General features: G+C 38.3%; 1 protein-coding gene across 1 annotated transcript in view; it reads left to right on the top strand.

Moving 5' to 3' along the window:
* The window catches only part of BCHE (butyrylcholinesterase), a 32,133-nt gene extending 14,824 nt beyond the window's left edge, over positions 1–17,309 (top strand). The window contains exons 3-4 of the mRNA XM_010572845.1: positions 10,303–10,469; positions 17,168–17,309. Of these exons, the coding sequence (XP_010571147.1) occupies positions 10,303–10,469; positions 17,168–17,295 (295 nt within the window). The 3' untranslated portion in view covers positions 17,296–17,309. The remainder of the gene's footprint in view (positions 1–10,302; positions 10,470–17,167) is intronic.
* The last annotated feature ends 4,149 nt before the right edge of the window (positions 17,310–21,458 follow it).

The raw sequence follows: 21,458 nt of genomic DNA, 5'->3' as shown, positions 1-21,458 counted from the left end.
ATTTGGTCTCTAGAGATAAGGAAAGCATTGAATCCATTTATCTAACAATTTCTGAGTGTCTGGGATGAACTCTATTAATGGAAGAGAAAGCGAGAGATGGAAACAGCAGTCATATAAACATGAGTACAGTATTCACTCTTTCTCACAACCAGCTGGGCTGACAAATTTTACCAAAGCCACTGAGAATTTAAAACACAGTATTAATAGTTCCATGGCAATGAAAACATTTTTCTCTCCCTTTACACACTCTCTTTAGGTTTGTCCCAGGGGGCAATTGTGGTTAAGGTACTATGTAAATTTGTGTTTTTCCAGGTCATGAGAAGGAGAAGCGAGGTTATAGAGGAGATAGGACAGTTTCAGAGGATGAGTAAAAGGACAAGTGCCACGTGCCTTCCTGTCTACTTATTCTTTTACTTACCTTCTATGGAAGTTACTTCCTCCTCCAAGGTCTCAATAGAGTTCAGGACCTCCTTCCATTTCCAAACAACCCTTTTCAACCTCTACAAGTAAGACTAAAAACTATAGTTTCATTTGATTTCTTGCTGCAGCCAAGAGTTTAAGAAAAAATAACAGCTTTGAAAAGTGGTCCTTGAAAGCTAAAATTGATGCCATACAAAAGGGCATAAGGATCTTACAAAATGCTCTACAGGAACATTAAAAAAAAAAAGGCAAAAATATTCCTTTAGAATAAAGGACTAAGCCATAGTGTTGCCTCTCTCATGTCTATTCAAAAGTGATGTAAATACAAACTGTGAATATTCACACTAGAACCTGGAGTCCTGGAGAAGGTGTGAAGTCATCATTGTGAATGCTGTCCACAGGAGGGAAGCTTCTTTTGTAAACAGCTACAGGTATTTCTCCAGCTGGGACCTGATCCAAAGCTTTTGAAGTCAACCAATCTGTTCCATTTGTTTGGGTTTGGATCAGCCCCTAACTAGCAATGTGATTCACCTCAAGAAGTGCTGGACTGGTCTTCAAACACCATGCAAAATAATGCATCAGATGCAAGGCATGTTAAGCAGAAGGAATGTAATACGTTTGAAAATTCTTTACTGCTTTATCACAATACATAATCCAAACATGTAAATGACTACAACTATATGTTGTAGGTATGTTATATTAGACACTTGTCACATTCAGCTTAGTGTGACTGAGCATCACACCGAGTGATGAGTATTTCTTAAAACAAGACAGGATAAAACATATTCTTGGTGGTTTAAAATTATCTCCAGATTAATGTCAAAGTGTCTCCCATTTTCCTGAACTCAATTTAACTTCAAATCTTTTGTCTTCTTGAAGTCATAGCATTAAGCTAAAGATTATTCACTGGTTTGGGGTTGTTTGGTTTCATTTTGGTTTTTTTTCTTTTCCTCTTGCCAATCACTCTTCTCACTGTGGCAGCCTCCACCATCGCAGGCTCTATCCATTTTCAGAGCCTGCTTTATTTTCTTTGGCCAGAAATACAGGTCTGTAATGAGAAAGCTGTGAGATTCAGCATGGTCTCAGTCTCTTCTTTACACTTTCTTCCAAACTGTGCAGATCATGCATGTATTTGGGATGTACCATCTGAGATACTGAGGGATCTGTGACTGTCAGGACCTTAGGGCTGTATATAGACTTGCTGAGACGACAGGAGACACAGGTCTGATGGTCCTCAGTCAGAGGGACCCAGAGAATATTGGGACAATGCTGTTTTCATTTAAATCAATGTGGATCTTTATTAATTAGAGCTAAATTTAGAGAAAGGTCTCGTCACGTTTAACTTTACCAGTTGCTCAGGAAAGGACATTTTAACTCACTTTGAAGTTTCTAGGGCTAGTGACTCTTAGACAGAATGGTGGGACTGCTGTTCCAGACCTTGTATGATGATCGCATCTCCTCATATTCTATAAAGATAGTGGAGTTTTGGGCAGGGGTTCCTGAAATAGCACCAGGCTTTGCTGGAACATTTTCACAGTAGAAGAGACCTACGCGCAGGAGTGCCAGCGTGGGCCCAGGAGGTTAGAAATACACAGCCAGGGTCTGAAGGGCTCATTAGCTCTGGCTCGGCTGACCTGGCTCGTTATTACTGCTGATACCAGAGCAGACTCCAATCCAGGAGCCAGGGATTTGAGGCACTGAGTTCCTAAATGCATTGCAAGCATGCCGAAAGAGCTAAGGCAGAACATCCTGGATCTAAATTTCTCAAATACTCTACTATTTATGGCCAATACCTTAAGATCTACCTTGTCAGTACCTTATATATATCAGGAATTCACAAATAAGTACCAAAACATGCACAAGCAAGAATCATTCCAAATTGATTGGTGCTTCATGAGGCTGTTTTGAGCAGAACACAATAAGACCAAAAAAGAAGCAACAGCTTGTTGCTTCATTTCCTGAAACTGATATCGGTTGTAATAGTGCATACCATGATAATTTATAGTTTAAGGCATTTAAACACGCAATTGCTGTCACCAAGCTGGAATCTGGAAGGAATATCCTGAGCTATATTTAGCCTGTGAAGGTGTAAGAAAGCCTAGCTGCAAAGGTCCTTCTCCAATTTCTGTCAGTTAAAAAGTATGCCAGCTGGATCCTACAGGTTTCTTCAAGGATCAGCAGAAGAAATAATATTTACCGACGATATAACTTGCAAAGCAGTTTCCTTTTGCTGTGGCTGAGGGGCACTTTATAGTCACTAAAGTCGCACGTGGGATTTGTGAGTGAGAACTGAGCACAACAGAAGACAATGAACTTCTCGTAAACAGCTGCTTAAGAAAAGGGATTTGAAGGATTCAAATCTGCAACCTCTCTCAGACTTGTAGTCCTCAATCATATGAGTCCTTTCATTTATTACAGTGGGAATCTGAGTAAGGCTCAAATGTCCCAGAATCAGGACCAACGATTTTTGCATCTTATTAAAGAACAAGTAAATAAGAAAGGTTTAATTACTACAGATTTCCAGAAACTGGTTGCTATTTTCTTGCGAGAATTAAATTCTAATAAATGAAACAATGTTTTCAAGCACAACCAATTTTTTTTTTTTCTAAGTTCACCAGTTCTTCATAGTGCCACAGAAGCACAGGCCTGATACCTCGAGAATGCTGATGCCATGAGGCTGCAAGGAAGCTTAGTGTGTGAAACAGATAATCATGGGTGCTTTCCAGTCACCCAGTACTGCACAGGCTGACAATAGCCCTGTCTGTGTTGTCACCTTTCAGTATGGCAGGTTTTAGAGCTTGGGTATTATAAATGGCACCACTCACCCTTTTCAGCTAATAGATAAGGTAGCTGCTGTTTTTCCCATTAGGCTAAGAAGATGAAAACCTTAAGACAATATTTTAAAATAAAATATTAAGTGTGGCAGTCCATTTGTACGGAGGGTCCATCAGTTCAATAGACATTGATGGTTAGTGATCAGCTGATATTAAGGAATACTCTGAAGAGCTCTATCAATTAAATAAACACTAGCAAGGTAACTTGTTATGCAGTGTCACGTATAAAGAGCACCAACCGGTAGCAGTAGTGACATCAAAATTAATATATGTATTTGTGAAATGATAGCATGTCAGCTTTCCAATTCACTTATTTAGGGGTGGCACTTCCCCCCTTGCTTGTTATTCCAAATGGACCAACTCATAAACTTTGGATAATGGACAGAAAAGTACCCTTGTCATCCTGTCTTTGCTTTTGCAGTTTCTAATAACAAAAAACCTCAGAGTGTACAGTTTAATGTAAAATATTTTGGCATAATGTAAAGATTTTATCCAAGAAGTACATCAAATCATTTTAGTAGGTGGTAGACAATTAGTTGACTTGGGAAAATGTTCTGGATAACTGTCTGAATTAAAAATAAACAAATAAATAAGTTCTCTATACTGAATCTTACATAGGTGGACCCAATTGATGGTGATATTGCATCAGATGCAATCTACGCAGCAAGAGCCTTTCAGATTTATACGGCTCTCAGTCTCTGAATGGAAAGATTATACAGTAATTATAGCTTCTGGGGATGTTTTTACAGTTAACTTTTTTTTTTTACAGGTATTACAGGTATTTCTTCGCTCTTTCCCTTGCTAACTTTTCTAAGGAAAGTTTCCAGAACGGGTTCATTTTCATTGTTCCAATAGTTAGGACTGCTCCTTAGGTTAAGGACTTTGAGTCTTCAACCTCACAGCCCTCTCCGGTGTCTACTTAACAGTGAGTCATCTGAAGCTAATAGCCTGGTATGAAGAAACCGGCATTAAGCCAAATTGTTTGAGGGTTTGAGAAGATTCAACCAGTAGTTAACAGTAAAATCTGCTCTTCTTTTTAATAGGACTGGGCTGGAAAGTATCTGTTAAGCTCCCAGTCGTACCATCCAAGCAAAGCCTTACACAAACATGCACTGTCACCACACCATCATGCCCCTGGGGACCATGCCACCGCCCAAAATTGATATTAACCTGGCAGTTGTTGTGTTGTGACGAGAAAACGAACATAGGTATAAATATCATGCATCGTGGCCTTTAGAAATTATGTGAGACATCTGGATACGTTTGCCTGACTAATGCCGCAAACACTTCCCGCCCCTCTGCAGCAAGTGGTGCTCCGGAGGGCTGATGCTCCTCATCAGCTCTCCCGCTAATTAGGAGTGCCCTTCTGTCCAAGTGGAAAAGAGGGAAAACAACAAAATGTTTTCTTCCGGAGCGAGGGGGAGTTAAAAAAAAAAAAGGTTCATCCATTTGGATTAGATAAATAAATATATTTTGATTGGGCATGTTGTTCAGTGCCAGCATGATTAATGGTGTTCTACATGACACAACCACTAATAAAGCAATTGTAAAATTGAGATAACTTTTTAAGATACAAATCTTGTGGCCTTTCCTCAAAACATACACTATCCCTGTTGTGCCTCCTCTGAAGTCAACGGGATCACTCGTAGGTTGAGGCATCAGCAGGAAGGACTCAGGCTTCGGCCGTACCACAGAAAGAAGCACAAAAGGCTGGCATAGCCCAGCCCTTGGAGGAGCAAAGAGTTGGAGGGCAGAGCTTTGATGGGGACCCTTCACATGATGATGTTACTCAGGAGCCTTTACCATCCTATCATTTTTTAAACCTACCTGTAGTTTCATTAAAGCAAGCAGGCATGTTTACTTGTGGTGCAGGGACAGTTTAGTCTGTGCTATCAGTTATTAGTTTGGTATCTTTGTTTCTGTTGTAAACGACATAACTCCGCTTCCAACCCCTTACTCGCCAAGATCAACTGTTGATACTATAGCCCAGTTGATGCCTTCTGATCCTTTTGTTCATTTTTCCTTAATCTTGGATTCCTCTGCCCCGTGCTATCTTACTCCCTTTCACCTGGCAGAAAACGCAGATAGGATACAACACAACCCAAATTTACGATGCCACAGAAAAAGCGGTTCATCACGTATTTCTACAATCACAAACTCAAAGCACGTTGATAACTATGTTCACTCCTCTCGGGTTTTATAACTGTGCTGGGCTGCTGCACGAGTGTTTGCAGGGCTGCAAACCACACCGTGCTGCTGGTAGCCTTCGCATGGCTGCTCCAAAGCCACCTCAGGGACAACCGCGTGAGCTTCAGCAGTTCCCTTTCTTTGCAGCGTAGACACACGCAGAACCATCCCTCGCTTCCAGAGCTACCCCTGGGGTGAAACATTTACAGCATGCTTCTTATTTGATGCCGAGCTGACTATTTCCGTAATTCTTAAAGGTTTTGTAATGCAACTGTAGAAAATGTGCAAGAGACGGGTTATTGTTGCTGTTGCATTCGTTCTGAGGCCGTTCCCCCTCTCCTTATCTTGTGCCCATGGTAACACACTGTAAAATGCCATCCCGTGAAAAACAGCTGATTGCCAGTACTGCCTGACAGCTACAAGGAATCATGAAAGCTAATAAAAATGATTCACATTCACTCTCTCCTCCCTTTAAACCAGCTGTTTAAAGGAAAAGAGGGCCAAATTGAAAATGAGCATCAGCAGTTACAACCCCGGGTGAAGTCAATAAAGTCGCACCTAGGAGGAACAGCTCTCCATTTGATTTCAATTCTTACTGCACAGGGGAAGCAGAGGGTGCAGCGGCATTATCATAACTTTTCATTAATCTCAGTGGGCAACCCGTTCAGCTAACGAGACCCATGCCAGCAGAACGCCAGCCTGGCGATAACCTGCAGAAGGCAGCGAGGAAGAAATTGCCTTACTGCGTACTTCTTGTCTGCGACTTGGTGGGGTTGCTGCTACCCTGGTGAGAGCAGGAGGGAGGAAGGCTGTGCACAGAGAGGCCACCTTCCCGCTGCTCCGCACAACTGGGAGCAATGGGAAACCCTCTACAGGGTGAACCGTAGGCAAATGAGCTTGCCGAGCTCTTCTCGGAGCAGGTCGGAGGGAAGCCAGCTGCAACTAAAGAGACAATCAAGAGCAATAACACACTGCTCAGGTGGAATTAGTGTATGCTTCCTCTCAGGGAGCAATATCTCTATGAACAGCTCCAGCCAGGCAGAACAAATGTTTGTCTGTCTGGAGGAAGGGGCTACCAGGGACTGCAGGTAAAATTGTGTTTCAGCCTGTGGAATCTCTCAGTGAGTTTGGGTTGGTACAATCAATCTGTGTTAGACAGCTAAAATGCTGTGGCTTTTGTTTTTCTTTTCCTCTGGAGAAACACACAACATGTTAACCTGATCCATTTACAAAGAGAGCAGCTAAATAGGAATATAGTGAAAGCTTGGGACAATCTAAGCTGGCATGTGGTATCGTTAGTGTTTACAACACTCATTAGGAAAGTAAATGATGCCTAAAACCATTTTCAGAAGACATATCAGAAAAAGTTTTTCTTTGTGGACTATATCAAAATATGACTTAACAGTACAAAAGAACCTCCTTGTTAAATGGTGATACCACAGCAGAGTGAAAACTATTCAGAGCTCACTTACAAAAATAAAGTGAATATTTTACAGGTACTTTATATCATGAATGCTTACCACAAAAACCAGTTAGAAGATGAATGACTTTTTTGTGTATGTGTATGATAAACTATCTGTAAAAGTAACGCTACGTGAATATTAATAAATATGTGGTGAACTAGTATCGTATTTCAGGCTATATTGGTCATATTAATGAAAATGGTAATGTATGTATGTTTATTATGATTAACAGAACTGTGTTCAGGTTGTTGCATTTTCCGCCTGAATCAAATTAACTTTCTTTCTAAAGTTGTTGAAGATGAACACTGAATATACAGAAATGATCAGTGAAGAAGCTCCTCCAAAACCCTCTTCACTCCTATGTCAAATCTAGTATGCTTACTATAAATGAGACTTGAGAACTAAATGTTATTGCCAGTTTTGGACATACAATACCCAAAGGGGGAAGAAACTGATCTTAGTAACAATGAGTAATACCAAGCAACTTCCACTGAGCACAAGATTAAATAAGGTTCATGAACTTCAGTGAGAGCACATATATGTATAGGGGTAGAACACGAAAGCAGCTTTACTGGAGATTGAGCCCACAAAGATACTCTGTTTTCGAGTTAATGAGAAAATAAGTTTGGCTGCCTTAAAGACATGCCTTAATGAAATAATTAACTATAAATGAGCTGCTGTACCACTATCAGGGAATAGCAAGAGTCCAGCCTATAACTTCAGGGCATATGCAAATTAAAAAATAGCTGAAATAATGAAATAAAATTCTGTTTACACCAAAGTTTAAACACAGGTGGTTTGTTTGGTTTTTTGGTTTGGTTCCCCCCCCCCTTTGCATTTCTCCTCTGGGAGCAATTCAAATAATTGTATTTCTTAATTGCCACAGGACTTGTTCCTGCAAACATTAAAAAGTGTGTAGAAAAGTAGCTAGCTTCCTTCTAAAATATTCCATGAAGCAGCTCACTTTTTCTCCAAACAAAATGAAGGTCTTCCCTGACTAGAGCTTATAGGTATGGAGAGAGGTCTAAGAAGGGTGATTAGAGTTTGACAAGGTAGATGCACAAGATAAAGGTCCGTCCTGAAGATGTGTGGCCCAAGCCCTTTCAGGACATGCCTTTGGGCCCCACTGACAGCACTGAGGTGGGCAAAACTAGAATCTGCTGAAGAAGACATGACTGAGTAATACTAGAAGATGAAAGAACAGATGTTTGAGGAATTGACAAAAGATGATAGGATGGACGTTTCCATGGAAATTTTGAGCTTTGTTTCAGTAGAAGCAAGTTCCTACAATCTATCAGCAAAGATTGTCCATCCGAACATAGATGGACAGAGACAAGGTTGTGCAGTGTATTGGATTCCTTTCTGTTCAGTAAAGATATTCTCACAATGCTTTTCATTTTCTCTATGAATGTTATTGAACTTTGAGTTTGGTGCAAAGAACAGGGAATTTTACAGCTTATTCTGGGCACTGCAATTCTCATCATGAAGTTATTAGCAAGAAGGAATGAACAGGGATTGTGACAGAACAACGAGGTTATATTCATAACTTGTTCTTCCCAGTTAAAAGTTATACTCCTGTAATCTCTCTGTTTTGCTGTAACTGGGAGCTATTTTTTAACTTGGGAAATTTTCAATAATGGAGCTAAGAAGGAAATTACTGGACATTTCTTTGAACATTAAGCTTCCTAGAAATGCAGAGAGAATGTCATAATCAGCAGGTTCATGTATTTCAAAATGCTGTGTTCATCTGACAGTTCTTTCAATCATTTTTAGTAAAATACATCTGTAGCCATTGTGTAATCCCCCCCCCACCTGTAAATTATAATGTGGAATGTCAAGATTTATTTCATAGCATAAAAGCTGTTAAATGAATACTGACAGCATCATTAGCGTTCTGATCTTGAACTGAAGTGCAAGTCAGCTCTGCTTAAGTCATCATTCTCATGAGCCACAAACAAACTTGCAGTTAAAAAGGGTGCCATAGGTTAATCAGAGCTGAATTAGTAAAGAAAAATTAGTAAAGAAGTGAGCAATTCAGGAAACGACATGCTGAATCTCTTACTCTAACATCATTTCTGTAGGCAGCCAATGCCAAAGACTCCAGAATACTAAAACATGGGCCGAAAACTTGATTCATTCCGAATGAACTAAGACATATCAATATTATTTCAGCAGCTGAATCTTGTGCTCTGACTGCTCCCACCTACACCCGGTACCTCATTCCCACTCTTGGCAAGCAGAACTCAGGTCGGCTTCGCACACCCCAGACTCCTCTCTAACCGATGCCTTCTGGGAAGAGTCCTGGAGAAAAGTAGAGATAACCAAATTAAGTTAGCTAATAGTGTTCTTGATTTACCCCATCAAGTATCATCAAATACTGTTGTTCTGCCCCTAAACCCCAGATTCGTTGATATCAGCTTCTAGAAAAGAAAATGAGTCCTTCTGCTTGCACTGCAATAAGATGTTTAATTTGTATGCTTAATCTCTTCTGAGCGAACAGTGATTTGTGACTGTTTAAAGTATAAATCTACTTCTTTTTCTAAGAATCATATTCTGTCTCATTTGTTCCTTAATGCAATGCTCCACATTTTGTTGTTCTTCTACACTCTTAAACCAATTATTTTTTTCTCTAGTCATATAGATACTACATATTGTCCTTTTCGGAGGCAAAAACCTGGATGCCTGTCCCTAGAACCTTATGAATTCTGTTGTATTATAAATATTTACCGCTACTATTTTAATACTAACAGCTGTGATCTTTTAATGTGCAGAGCATGTTTTATAAAGAGCCAGGTGCTCTGTACCTCTTCCCAGGTTCCAAAAGATTTGAGATTGTTCCTATTTGGCACTCTGCTAACAGGGCTCAACATACTTCATGGAAGAACGGTTCCTTCCTAATGAGGAATAATTGTTTTCTCTCCCAATACAGCTCTCAACCAAAGTTTAGACATTATTTGTACCTCCAATTGCATTTTTATCTGAGCTATTTAGTCCAACCTATTTGTCTCTCTGAAGGGATCAGCAATATTCAAACAAAAACATAAACCATGCAACCTCCCCAGCTGGTTGGTTTGTTCTTAAATCATCCATAATAATTTACAGCTGTAAGAATCTCCAAATTCAACAGGTGTAGTTTGTGTATGGTTGTTTATTAACTTTTTTCTCTTAGGTGAACCCAGAACACCCCAAAAGGGGAATATAAATAATTTTCTTTTTTGTCAAATGAAGTTAAATCAAATTTACCTTCCTTTTTTCCCATTACTTACAAAAGTATACTTCAGTAATTCCAAACTAACATACTTAAGCTGAAATAACCATTAAATAAAAAACAAATAAAGCTTTACTGATGTGCTGAGGTAATTTCTCATTCCAAATGAAATGTTTCTTTTCTCATTTAGAACTCCAAATGGGACCCTGATTAATGGAACAAGATGGCCAGTCTTCACTAGTACTGAACAAAAATATTTGACATTAAATACCAACACATCAGAGATACTGACAAAATTACGTGCTCAGCAGTGTCGATTCTGGAATATTTTTTTTCCCAAAGTCCTGGAAATGACAGGTAAAAATGCTTTTATAGAGGCTTTTATGTAACTTTTATACAAGGATCGTTTCCTTGATATTAACGTAATACTCGAGTTTAAATCTTTTCATTTATCTTACGTCCTTATTTGAATTTCCATGAGATGTTCAGATGTTGGATGAGACCGTCCATGCCGAGGTGAGGCTGTACCCTGTAACGTGCCCTGTGCTTCTGGCCATGGGCTCACCACCCTGTAGCACCCTGTTATGTACGAGGACAAACCCCGGGGACAGGCCAAGGCCCAGGATTGACGCGATACGGAGCTTCTCTGCCCCAAAGCGCAGATGCAGCCACAACACGAGACGTTTTAGAGTGCTGCAAATCTCTGCTCTCGAGCTGCCCCTGCGAGGGTCTCGGCACTGCCAGGCTCTGCAGTTCTGGGGTACCGGCAAGAGCACGAAAGACGTTGCTAAAGGGGAGGCTTGCGCTGGGGTTTCTAGAGGTTCTAGATGTTCTGTCGGAACTTTATGTACCTAAGGTGCATTGTGGGATGTTATATTGGGATTATGTTATCTATTATTTATGGAATTTATATTAGCAGGCAACTAATCCACAGAGGATATTAAGTGCATCTCTGCTGCCAAGAGGGGATTCTGTTCTACATCTCACATGAGAGCACCTTCTGTTTTATTTCTAGAGTGTCAGTCATTGATGACAAGCCAGAGACTTCAGGATTTGCCTATGCAAATTAGAACTGATTTGTGCCTGACCCTGTATACAATAAGTTGATGAGATTTCACTACCTAGAAAAGTATAACAGGTTCAGTTGAACACAAAGGACTCAGATTTTCTTTAGAAGCTCGATGCCACTGTTTTTGCAAAGCCCACCAAACAAACCAAGCCTCTGTGCTTCTGGAGTTTGAAAGGAATTGGTTTTATAAAGTGATTTTGCAGCTCTGGAACAGCATTCTGCAGTTTGATGGGGGGAAGTCACATTTCAAAAATAAGATACACTTTTTAAATGTTAATTAGTAATTTACCAGCTTTCTGTAAGATTCAGTTTGAACGTTACTCTTAAAAATACGTAAACCTTCATGGTGCACAGATGATTCTTTCTGAAAGAATTTATTCCTTCCTCATTTGAGCCTATAAGTGTATTGTGGCTCAACTTTCATCTCCTCTCAATTCAATAGATGTTTTTCAATTAAATCAAGACAAGAAAAAAATCAGTAGGTAAAATGAATAATTTATAAAGCATACTCTGTTTTTAAAATCATAGTATACCAAATTATGGATAGATTTAGGGAGGTTTCTCAAATTCTGGCAAGTCCTTTATGCTGTGCCAGAAGAACTGAACTATTTTACATATTTCTTTAACCTGGCTGTGAACCCCCATTGAGTACTGTGCATCACCAAATGCTCTGTGGCGGAGCAGAAGACAGCGCATCACCAGACATAGTTCAACATATCTTGGCAGGACAGCAGAGTTGCTTTGCACGGTCTTGTGGTGTGAAGGATGACAAAGCAACACTCTGGATCTGCCAGGAGACATAAATACACCACTGTGCCATATTCAGTAATTTAAAACATAAATTTACATAATTTAATTAAAAGAAATTCCTGAGCATATCCTTAGCAAAAAAGAAAGAATGATTGTGCCTGGATCCTAATATAGAAATGAGACAAGAGTACTGTCAAGAAGGAGTGCTGCTTTGTCATGCATCTACATCTAGAGTATTGCTTTGTCATGCATCTACATCTATCAGTCCTTGAAATATTGTAACAGAAATACTATGAGTTTATATTTATGTTCCCTATACAGTCTCATACAATTCTGACAAAGAAACCTTTAAGATTCTGTTTATAAACATGATATAATACTTTATATTGTAATAATTCTCTTCACTGAAAATATTATTTTGCATTCCTATCTCCTTTTAGGCTCAAAGGACAGTGCACGCCATAAATACATGTATTTCCTCATTTTCTGAGGCTCTATCTTTTGTATTATTTCTTCCACTGAAATATTCTTATAAAAAGAAGGTTGCTTTAATATGATATGATATAAGATGACAGAGAACAAGAAAGAAATGTTATGTTATCATTATTGCAAGTTATAGTTCAAGTAGGATTCAGATAGACAAAGTGGAATTACCTCAGTTAGAACCTGAAGAGCACGATCAAACCGATTTATTTTGCAGAAATTGCAAGGGGATTTCTCATTGTGCCAAGTGGTCAGAATTTGGCATGGATGTGCTTGGTAACAAACCACAACAGGCTGGGTAATACAGGTTCCTTGAGGCAGTTAAATATACGAGAGAGGGAAATATTTAGTCCCTGTCATCATTATGGTTAGATATTTTCCATTTTCCTCAAGCAACAAAATCTGGTATGTTAAAAAAAAAAAAAATCATGGTTATGGATGGAGAAAACTAATAAGAAAAAAAATAAGCATAAGTTTGTATGATTTTGGAAGATTTCTCATGTCTTACCTTTCAATTTCAATATATAAAAGTATAATTGAAGACATGAGTCAAAATGTGTCATTTTGTGTCTAGCTTGGTAATAATCACTAGCCAGGTAAACTAGACCTAGACATGCCTTACGTGGGCTCTCAGTTCCAACTAGATAATTACTGTACAGATTTCAACTCTACTGCAAAGGCACCGAGAATACCCTCCATTCCCACTCACCCCAAGACAAGCTGGGAGCATTCAGCATTTAATATTTTATTTGAAGGCGTGAGCACTGGGACAATCACCAGAACTTTTTCTGATGACTGCTTCTAAAAGAAACACACCAGAGGGACAGTAAACAGCAAATTACTCTTAAGTAGCTTTTAGAGCAATTGTATGTTAGTTATAAAAGCACCTATGTTAGACTCCACCTCCTTAACACAATCTTTAAGGCATCTAGAGCCCTAACTATATATATATATATACACACACACGTGCCTATTTCCTCTTGGTTATAGAGAGCTGCAAGCAGTCAACCTTTCCATTTATTGTTCCATTACTACTTTAGTGTGCCTGATACATATTTTTCTATTTTATTTAATATCACTGCATCATGTATCATCTATAGAGAAATCAAACATCAAAGTAGCTAATATAAATACATTCTATTTTAAAACAACCCTAAAAAGATTTTGAATGTGGAGACAGAGAGAAGTTCAACCAACCTCTTGACCAGTGAATAACCAAAATAATTTTATTTGCTATGATCCTCCAAACAGTTTCTGGATTCTATAGAGCTAAATACTCAGGGTAGTAAGACTATTAAAAATGTGACCAATTAGAAAATTTATCATCAGAATTAGTTTTCAATTTCCATAGAGCTAGATGCTGCACTCATTATGCATGCAGAAAAGTGAACGAGTCAAAAGTAACCTCACCAATACCACTGCACGTACTGACAGAGTAAGATGGTACTTACTGCACCTATGGGCAATAAGCTATGTGCCTTAACAACCTGATTTCATTCTAACTCCAGTACCTTGCATCCCAGGTCACAGGAGAGATAACAGCCCTTACAGTATTTATTTCATCTCCCAGAGAGCTGTATTGACTTTTGGAAGAAGAACATTTAAAAAAAAAAAAAAAATCTGAAGTCCTTAAAAATACATACAAACCCAAATACACTGTTGTGGGTAGAAAAAGCACTGATGTTCAGAGTGTGTGATTAAAGAACATTAGAGATACTGAAGTATAGATACTATTTGTTTTCTCCTTTCTGAACATTTGTGTAGAAGCTATCACCATGAGAATCTACAGCATAGATAACTTGTAGCATTTATCAGACTAATGAATCAAGCAGTTTGCGGGTACTTGCATTTATAAGCTGTTGAGGACAGAAAAACTAATTCCAACTTGTCATCCCTTATTAATTATACTATATCATAACAGCTATATGGCATTTGTCCTGATCTTAATGTTAATACCACAAAAATACATTTAAAATTAGCACTTTATTGGCACATCTAGCAGTTCAACAAAAGATGGTATGGAGATAAATTTAACTTTGCTGTAATGCTATTAATGTAAGGGCTGTATGCCTGTATGGAAAGGAAAGAAATGCCAGCTGCCTGTGCTGAAAGTGCTGAAAAATAAATTAAAAAAAAAAATTTTTTTTTTTCTCTCTGTTACACTGGGCACCTCTCTGATCACTGAGGTATGATTCATTGCCTACTGAAATCTCCCCTTTTCTCCTTGTAAACATCACTGGGCTTTGCATTAGGTTAGCTGGTAAAGTTTGGGATTGCCTAAATGACTGCATACAGCAAAATAACCTCACTATATTATTAGCTGACTTCCATAGTATTGCAGCACATTGTAGTAACCCACTGCTCTCAGCTGTAATTATCGGTCAAGTGGAATTCTCTAATCTTCTTTTTTTTTTTTTGCCTTCTAGCTGTCAGCTCATCTAAGTCATGGGTGGTTGCTTCAAAGAGATTGATGATGTTGCTGATAATGGGATGCATTGACTTGTGACTTCAATTTGGATCTTATCACTGAAAAAAGCAAACAAATGGGAATCCAAGTTCTTATTTCAGTGTTTTCCTTCCCCCTTTTGTCTTTTAGATTCATAATGGTGGCTATTCTGAATTTCTTGTTGTCTGCTTTCTCTAGATGACTCACTTCACCATAATCTTGAAGAAGCACTGAAATGCCTCATAATTTATACTCTAGAACAGTGACTTTTAGTTGAAGTTGTGTGTATGGTAGAGGTATTCCATTTTCTAAAGTCTTTGGGCAGACTTCAAACACATCTAAACCTGAATAATTAATGAAGGAACAGGTTTTTTTAAATTCATAAGTGAATGCTTTGCTTGGATAAATAAAACTGGATACTCATAATCAAGAATAAGGCAAGAAATACAGTTAAGACATTTTTCTCCAAATAGTACTAGTACTGGTTCATACACTAAATTACCAATCCATTTGACATATGTGGAAAATTTGGCTTTACCTGAGACCCTGGCTACATCTTTAAATTAAGAAACATGCAAAAGCAAGTCAGGAAAGTAAAGTGTTGTGCATGTCTTCTCCCCATAGTTCTGTGAGTCATATCTGCATAGCTTAGTAATCAAAACATGGTTTTATTGTTACCAGCATTTACAAATCCTCTTTGAGTTAATGACAACTGCGGCCTGCAGAAAAAAAAAATTAAAATTATCTGAACTTTTCTTGATCTCGATGTAACCAAGCTTATTTGCATCTTTAACTGAGGGAGAGGAGTATGGTTAATTTTTTAAAATATTTTTCCTATATTTGTTCTTCACAATTTCCCTTTTGACTACAAGCAGAAGTACAGAACCACCCCAAGAAAAAAAGTATCTTGGTTTTATTTCTGGTCTCACTGAAACCAAGAAGTAATGTAAATCTCATTTCAAAGTATCATTAAATTGCCATCTGGATTTCCAGACCAAAAAGGTTTGGAAACGTTGAGCTAAACTGCAGATAAGCAACCAAATTACTGGATGCTTCTCCAAAGTAAATCTCCGAATCTGTTAACTCTCTTTCCAGAATATTTTCTCTATTGATGTGCAAAACACAAAAGTATTTCATTTTCACATAACCAGTTAAACTTGCAGTGCTGACAGATCATAAAAAAGGGGAAAAGGGTGTATTTATGGAGGGAAAGGGCCTATGCTCTACTGCAGCAGAAGAACATAAAGCCAAAAGAGCATAAAGAAACCATGTAACTGTTATCTCATGAACACAGTTACCAAATTTTTTTGGAAGCAAGCTATGTCAATATGGGACACTGAGATAATTAGGTCCAGAATGAATAAAGGCATCCATAGATCACAAATGGTTTCTAAACTTTAAGAAGTCTACAACTGATCCAAAATAATAAGCCACAGTATGCGATACAGCCTACATACATTACCTTTCCTTTAGTTGTTGTATGGGTTGTTCCTGCAAGGTCACTGCATTTCTCCCTAGTGTTAATTACCTTTTGGGACTGGAGGAAGTAATCCCTGTCCGTAAAATACTCTGGGAACCTTGTAAAATGATACATTTTTATTACTAGTGTCATCCTCACCCTCTGCTCTGATGTCTATAACAAATTTGGCTATAAATATTGCCTTGGGACACAGGATTAGTCGGCAAATTCTTTATAGGCTAGAATGAAAAAGAAAAGAGGAGATGGTTTCATGTTGACATAGTGCACATTTTACAGTATCTTTCTCCAAACTTGTTCCCCTTACACATTAAACTTGTGGATTTATTCCTCAGTAGGGTGAAATCCTGGCCATCCATTGAAATCCATTGAAACTAATGACAATACCCTTGTTGCCTTGAACAAAGCTGTGATTTCACTGTATCTTTACAAGCACCTATCTCAGTTTGCATATCGTAGTCTTCAGGGTGTGTAAGTTTCACTGTAGCGTATACTGAACCAAACTAATATTTTGAGGCTTTAAAAAAAAAAAAGGTAGCTTTAAAATGAAGAACTTGTACAGAAGCATTATCCAGAAGCAACAAGCCCATACATAAGCATATTTATTACCCTGCGGTGTGCCAGAATGATATCTTTGCAGTACTTTCTTCCTGATTTAAAGATAAAGTGTTAATCACTGAATTTTCAGTCATTCCAGGTTTAAGAAATGAGACAAAAGACCACCCTATAATGTATTTGGAGCAAATGACATTGATAATCAAAATTATTTTTCAATTAACACACAAAGAGATTCAAATTTAGATTAATGTAACCCATTTCATGTTTTACAGGAAATATTGATGAAGCAGAACGAGAGTGGAAAGCAGGATTCCATCGCTGGAACAATTACATGTCAGACTGGAAAAATCAATTTAATGATTACACTAGCAAGAAGGAGCGATGTGCAGGCTCCAATTAATATGTTTACCCTTTCCGGTATGTCCGTATTACTGTTCATCAAGCAAATATACAGGTAGCTTTCTAACACATCTAGCATTAAATATGTTATGCAGATTAAAGAAGTGTTATGGATATAATTTTGATTCCCCAGATCTTTCATTTCTATTTTACCTCATATCTCAATAAACAATATAAGGTATCCATACCCTTTGAAGCTTCACTGTGTTAAATAGGACTATAGAGATTAAAGTCTGAAGATTAATGATGTACATATTATTATAAATACTGTTTAAATTCACACTTCAAAGAAACAATGTAATCTGTTATAGAAAAATTATTTTTTTTTTTAGTAGAAATAGCACTGTTTTACAGTATTGCCATGCAATACACAATCAGGTTTGATCTTTAACAGCAATGCCACCGCACTTAAACCTTGCTTCAGACATAATTTAATTGACATAAACATAAAGAGATAACAACTTTGCTGGACACTTCAAATGATATTTGCTTGTTAGACCAAAAAGTTTTAAGACCGCCATTAAAGCCCGAATCATTGCTTCTTTATGGCCAAATCTGTAGGACAAAGCCATAGTAGGAGAGTATTCAAACTATGTCTTGAAGGCCTAAATCATCAGCACTCTGTGTGCAAGTGCAATGGTGAGACAAGCCAGAAAAACTGACACCTCTGCTTCTGCTATCCTCATTTCTCAAGGAGTAAAGATATACAGATTCACAAAGGAATGAACTCACAGCTTTCCCTGCTCAGGCACCCACTGTCTTCAACTGGTAAAACCTCTGCTATGGAAGTAAGCTCCAGTTATGGTTGTTGTTTGGTTTTTTTGTCCATGAGTTACCTCCTAGTTGAGGGACAACCCCACATTTACTGGAACATGATGGACAAGTTTTTATACCTGCAGAAGAGCATCGATCTGCGTGTCAGCAGGTTTATCAGAAATCAGCCATGAAAGCCCTGCTCAGCCAGCCAGCTCTCAGCAGGGGAGCGGGACATGGCCATAAAGCCCTTGCTCCTCTTGGGGAAGGCTGCAGAGGATATCACTGCCAAGGGACATTGTGACCTTGGTGGGAAGGACCCAGGTCTTTGACATGGTCAAGCGAGCTCTAGTTGCCATGCAAGTAGGCATCTCCTGTACCCCTTTCTACCTACTTCAGCTGAATGTATTAGAAGCTTCTAAAAATCCCTTGGATAATTCTTCTTCCTACTTCTCTGCTTCTGGATGGGGTTGGAAGTTGTATGCCTGAATAACACCTTAATTGGCTGCTTTTCACTGGCCCAACTGGGCAGAATAAATGCCAAAAATTTGATAAACATAAGGAGTACGTAAAAGCAACAACTCATCTCATAAATAAATTATCCTGAAGCTTTCTGTAGATGTAACAGCATTTCAGTGCATCTATTTTCTGTTCTAGTGATTGTGAGCTCTTGCAAAATTCCTTCTTGAATTGAATAGGCTGAAGAGATCTAGATAATGAACAGAGAGCATGCTCTTTCTGGCAATCAATTTGACCACACAGGATCCCTACACCAAAGGGATTTATTTTTGCAGAAAGGCCAAATTCTGCAAGAGATGATGGCTTATCATCTTTTCAGTTATTTCTAAGAGAATACAATTATTTCCTGACTAAATTATGGAAAACGACCTTTTAGCACAGTATTTCCAAAGACTACAATCAAACCTGTGCAATCAAAAAACCTGGTCATTTTTGAGCAAGCTGATTAAAACTTGAAATTATCTGGGATTAAAAAGCCCTCTTTATGCAGCACTTCATGTTTATACCACAGGTAATTAGCTCATTACATACATTAGCATAGTTACTGCTATTAATAGTTGCATGGAGAGCTGTGTCAGTCTACAGTGTATTGGGTATTTATCAGCTACTCCTCATGCCAGTGATGAGCTACTGAAAGAAAACCACAGAAGGATGAATTTTCTGTCTGTCATTGAGCCAGTTCTGGCACTCCCCATTTTATTTATGTGGTGTGCTTCATAGACATGTTGGGTGCTGATCTGCTGCGGTGAGCCTTGGCAGCACCAGCAATGCCTAAGCACGTTTAAAAGCAGCATTTGTCTCTTTTGATATCCTTCTCTTAGCTATATTTCACTATCTATCTGTCTAATCAGCCTAATCAATGGGGAAAAAAAAATCTGAGCTAATTAAAATGCACAAATAACCTTTGGGAAGGGCAGGTTGCAAAGCAGTTTATAAAATATTTTGTTAGGAAGGTGTCTTTTGTATGTGCTGTGAGCTAGGCTGAATAAGGTCTACCTGAAGACTAATATCCTTCCCACAGTATGCATATGACACCTGTGATGGTCTTAAGAAGGAATAAGGATGGAGGGAAGAAGAAAGAAAAGCAGAATAAAATAAAGGTTAAACCACTTTTTGAATTATGTTTTTTCTGATTTTCTTGGTGTGAATATATTGCTAGCTTTGTATTTTTTCATATGCTGGGAAATAATATCTCCATTTATTATTCATATGAAATCAATATATCATGTAGTCATATATTCATATCCCTCACTTATGCAAAAATAGGAAAGCCTTAACTACTTGGATGTAAGTGGCTAAGGTAATGAAGAGTGAAAAAAGACCAGTCCCCATTGCAGGTATCTTCAAACTAAAGGTCAAACAAACTTATGTTGGAAATTGTTTGAGGATACTGTGTCATTGCTTAGAATGATGATTACATATTAGAGGGACATCTTGCCCAGACCTCACTGAAAATGTAATGTTGTTAATTAATGTTTTCTTTTGGCTCAAAAGAGGCAAGAAACCAAGGTTTCTCTGTGAAACCAGAGAAAATGTGTTGATTCTTTCTTACCATTCTTGATATCCAAAGCAAGGATTCTGAATTTAGTCCCAGAGTTGCTGAAAGATTATAATAAAATGAACTGCAGTGCCAACAAAAATGTTGGCATTAAACCAGTTGTCATTAGGTTTATAAGCTAACAGCACACTGATTAAATTACAGACATTTCACACATATTTTAGAGATAGTCTTAAGAGGACTGATGTCAGAAATTTCCCAGCAAAACTCCATTTAATTAAAACCAACAGTTTCTGCATTTTAAATGTTTTGTCTAAAGGAATTTGGGTTAGATAAGCTTTCTGTAAAGTTAAGCATTATTTAAGTGAAAACCTATCTGTGCTCCTGCTGGAGTATCAAAAACTGAAGGAGCTGGGATGTTCAGAATACTTGTCTAGGGCACCCTGGTCTGCATAGCTGGACCAACCAAGGATGAAACTTTCTGGCTTTGCAAAGGAGCCCTCAGACCCCAAAAGTTCTCTCTAGCAGAACTAAGACTCCCCCAAGCTTTCCAGGCTTCCTCCCAATTGCAGATTTTACACTCATAGCTCGGATTTTTGGGACGGGTGCTTGCTGTCCTATGCCCTGGCCATCACTCTAGGTTTATCAGACTGTTAAAGCCAAATTTCTGTTTAAGTGGAAGCCTGGCTTTTTGGCCCTCTTTGATCACTACAGGCTCAGGCTATTTATAGAGCAGAGATTACTGCTCTATAAACACATGGCTATACATGCCCAGTTAAGATCTTCATGAACGGACAACTCATATGCATCTCTTAATAGCACGGAGCAGAGGCAAATCTCTGTCAGCTTATAGCTAGAAAGTTATCCTTGCAACATAAGGAATATAAGTCCTTTTTTTATTATTAAGTAGAGTTTTAGAGAGAAAATTATCTTAGATTATGAAAAACTGATGGAACTTTCAGGAAAATGTACATGTATTTCATTATATATAAGCTTAATATGACCTCTGTAGGCCTCTCTAATGTTCCTATCACAACAGATCATCAGCAAGCGATTCGGCCCATTGTCATATGCAGATATCACATAGATTAATCTGAACGTAACATTAACAGCGGAGAGCTATATATTTGTCTCTGTCAACATCATAACGTTGTCTTCTCAGGCTTGATTATGGTTCATGCATTTCTACTGGCTCAGCACCAGTTCTGCAACATCAGCAGCAGCTATTTAGAGGGACATAAAAAAATGTCACTGTACTTCAGTTCCACCTGCAGCGTACCCAGCTAGCAAAGAGCAGCCTTCCAGTTGCAGGGAAGAAATGGGGGGCAAGGAAGAGATGAGGCCAAAGGGGGAAAAAAAAAAAAAAAACAAGGAGGCAAGGTCGAAGGGAAAAA

The sequence above is a fragment of the Haliaeetus leucocephalus genome, unplaced genomic scaffold, assembly GCF_000737465.1.
Source record: "Haliaeetus leucocephalus isolate CR32 unplaced genomic scaffold, Haliaeetus_leucocephalus-4.0 Scaffold362, whole genome shotgun sequence".
NCBI lineage: Eukaryota > Metazoa > Chordata > Aves > Accipitriformes > Accipitridae > Haliaeetus > Haliaeetus leucocephalus.
The sequence above is the reverse complement of the archived record's forward strand: the minus strand, read 5'-3'. Positions and strand labels throughout refer to the sequence as shown.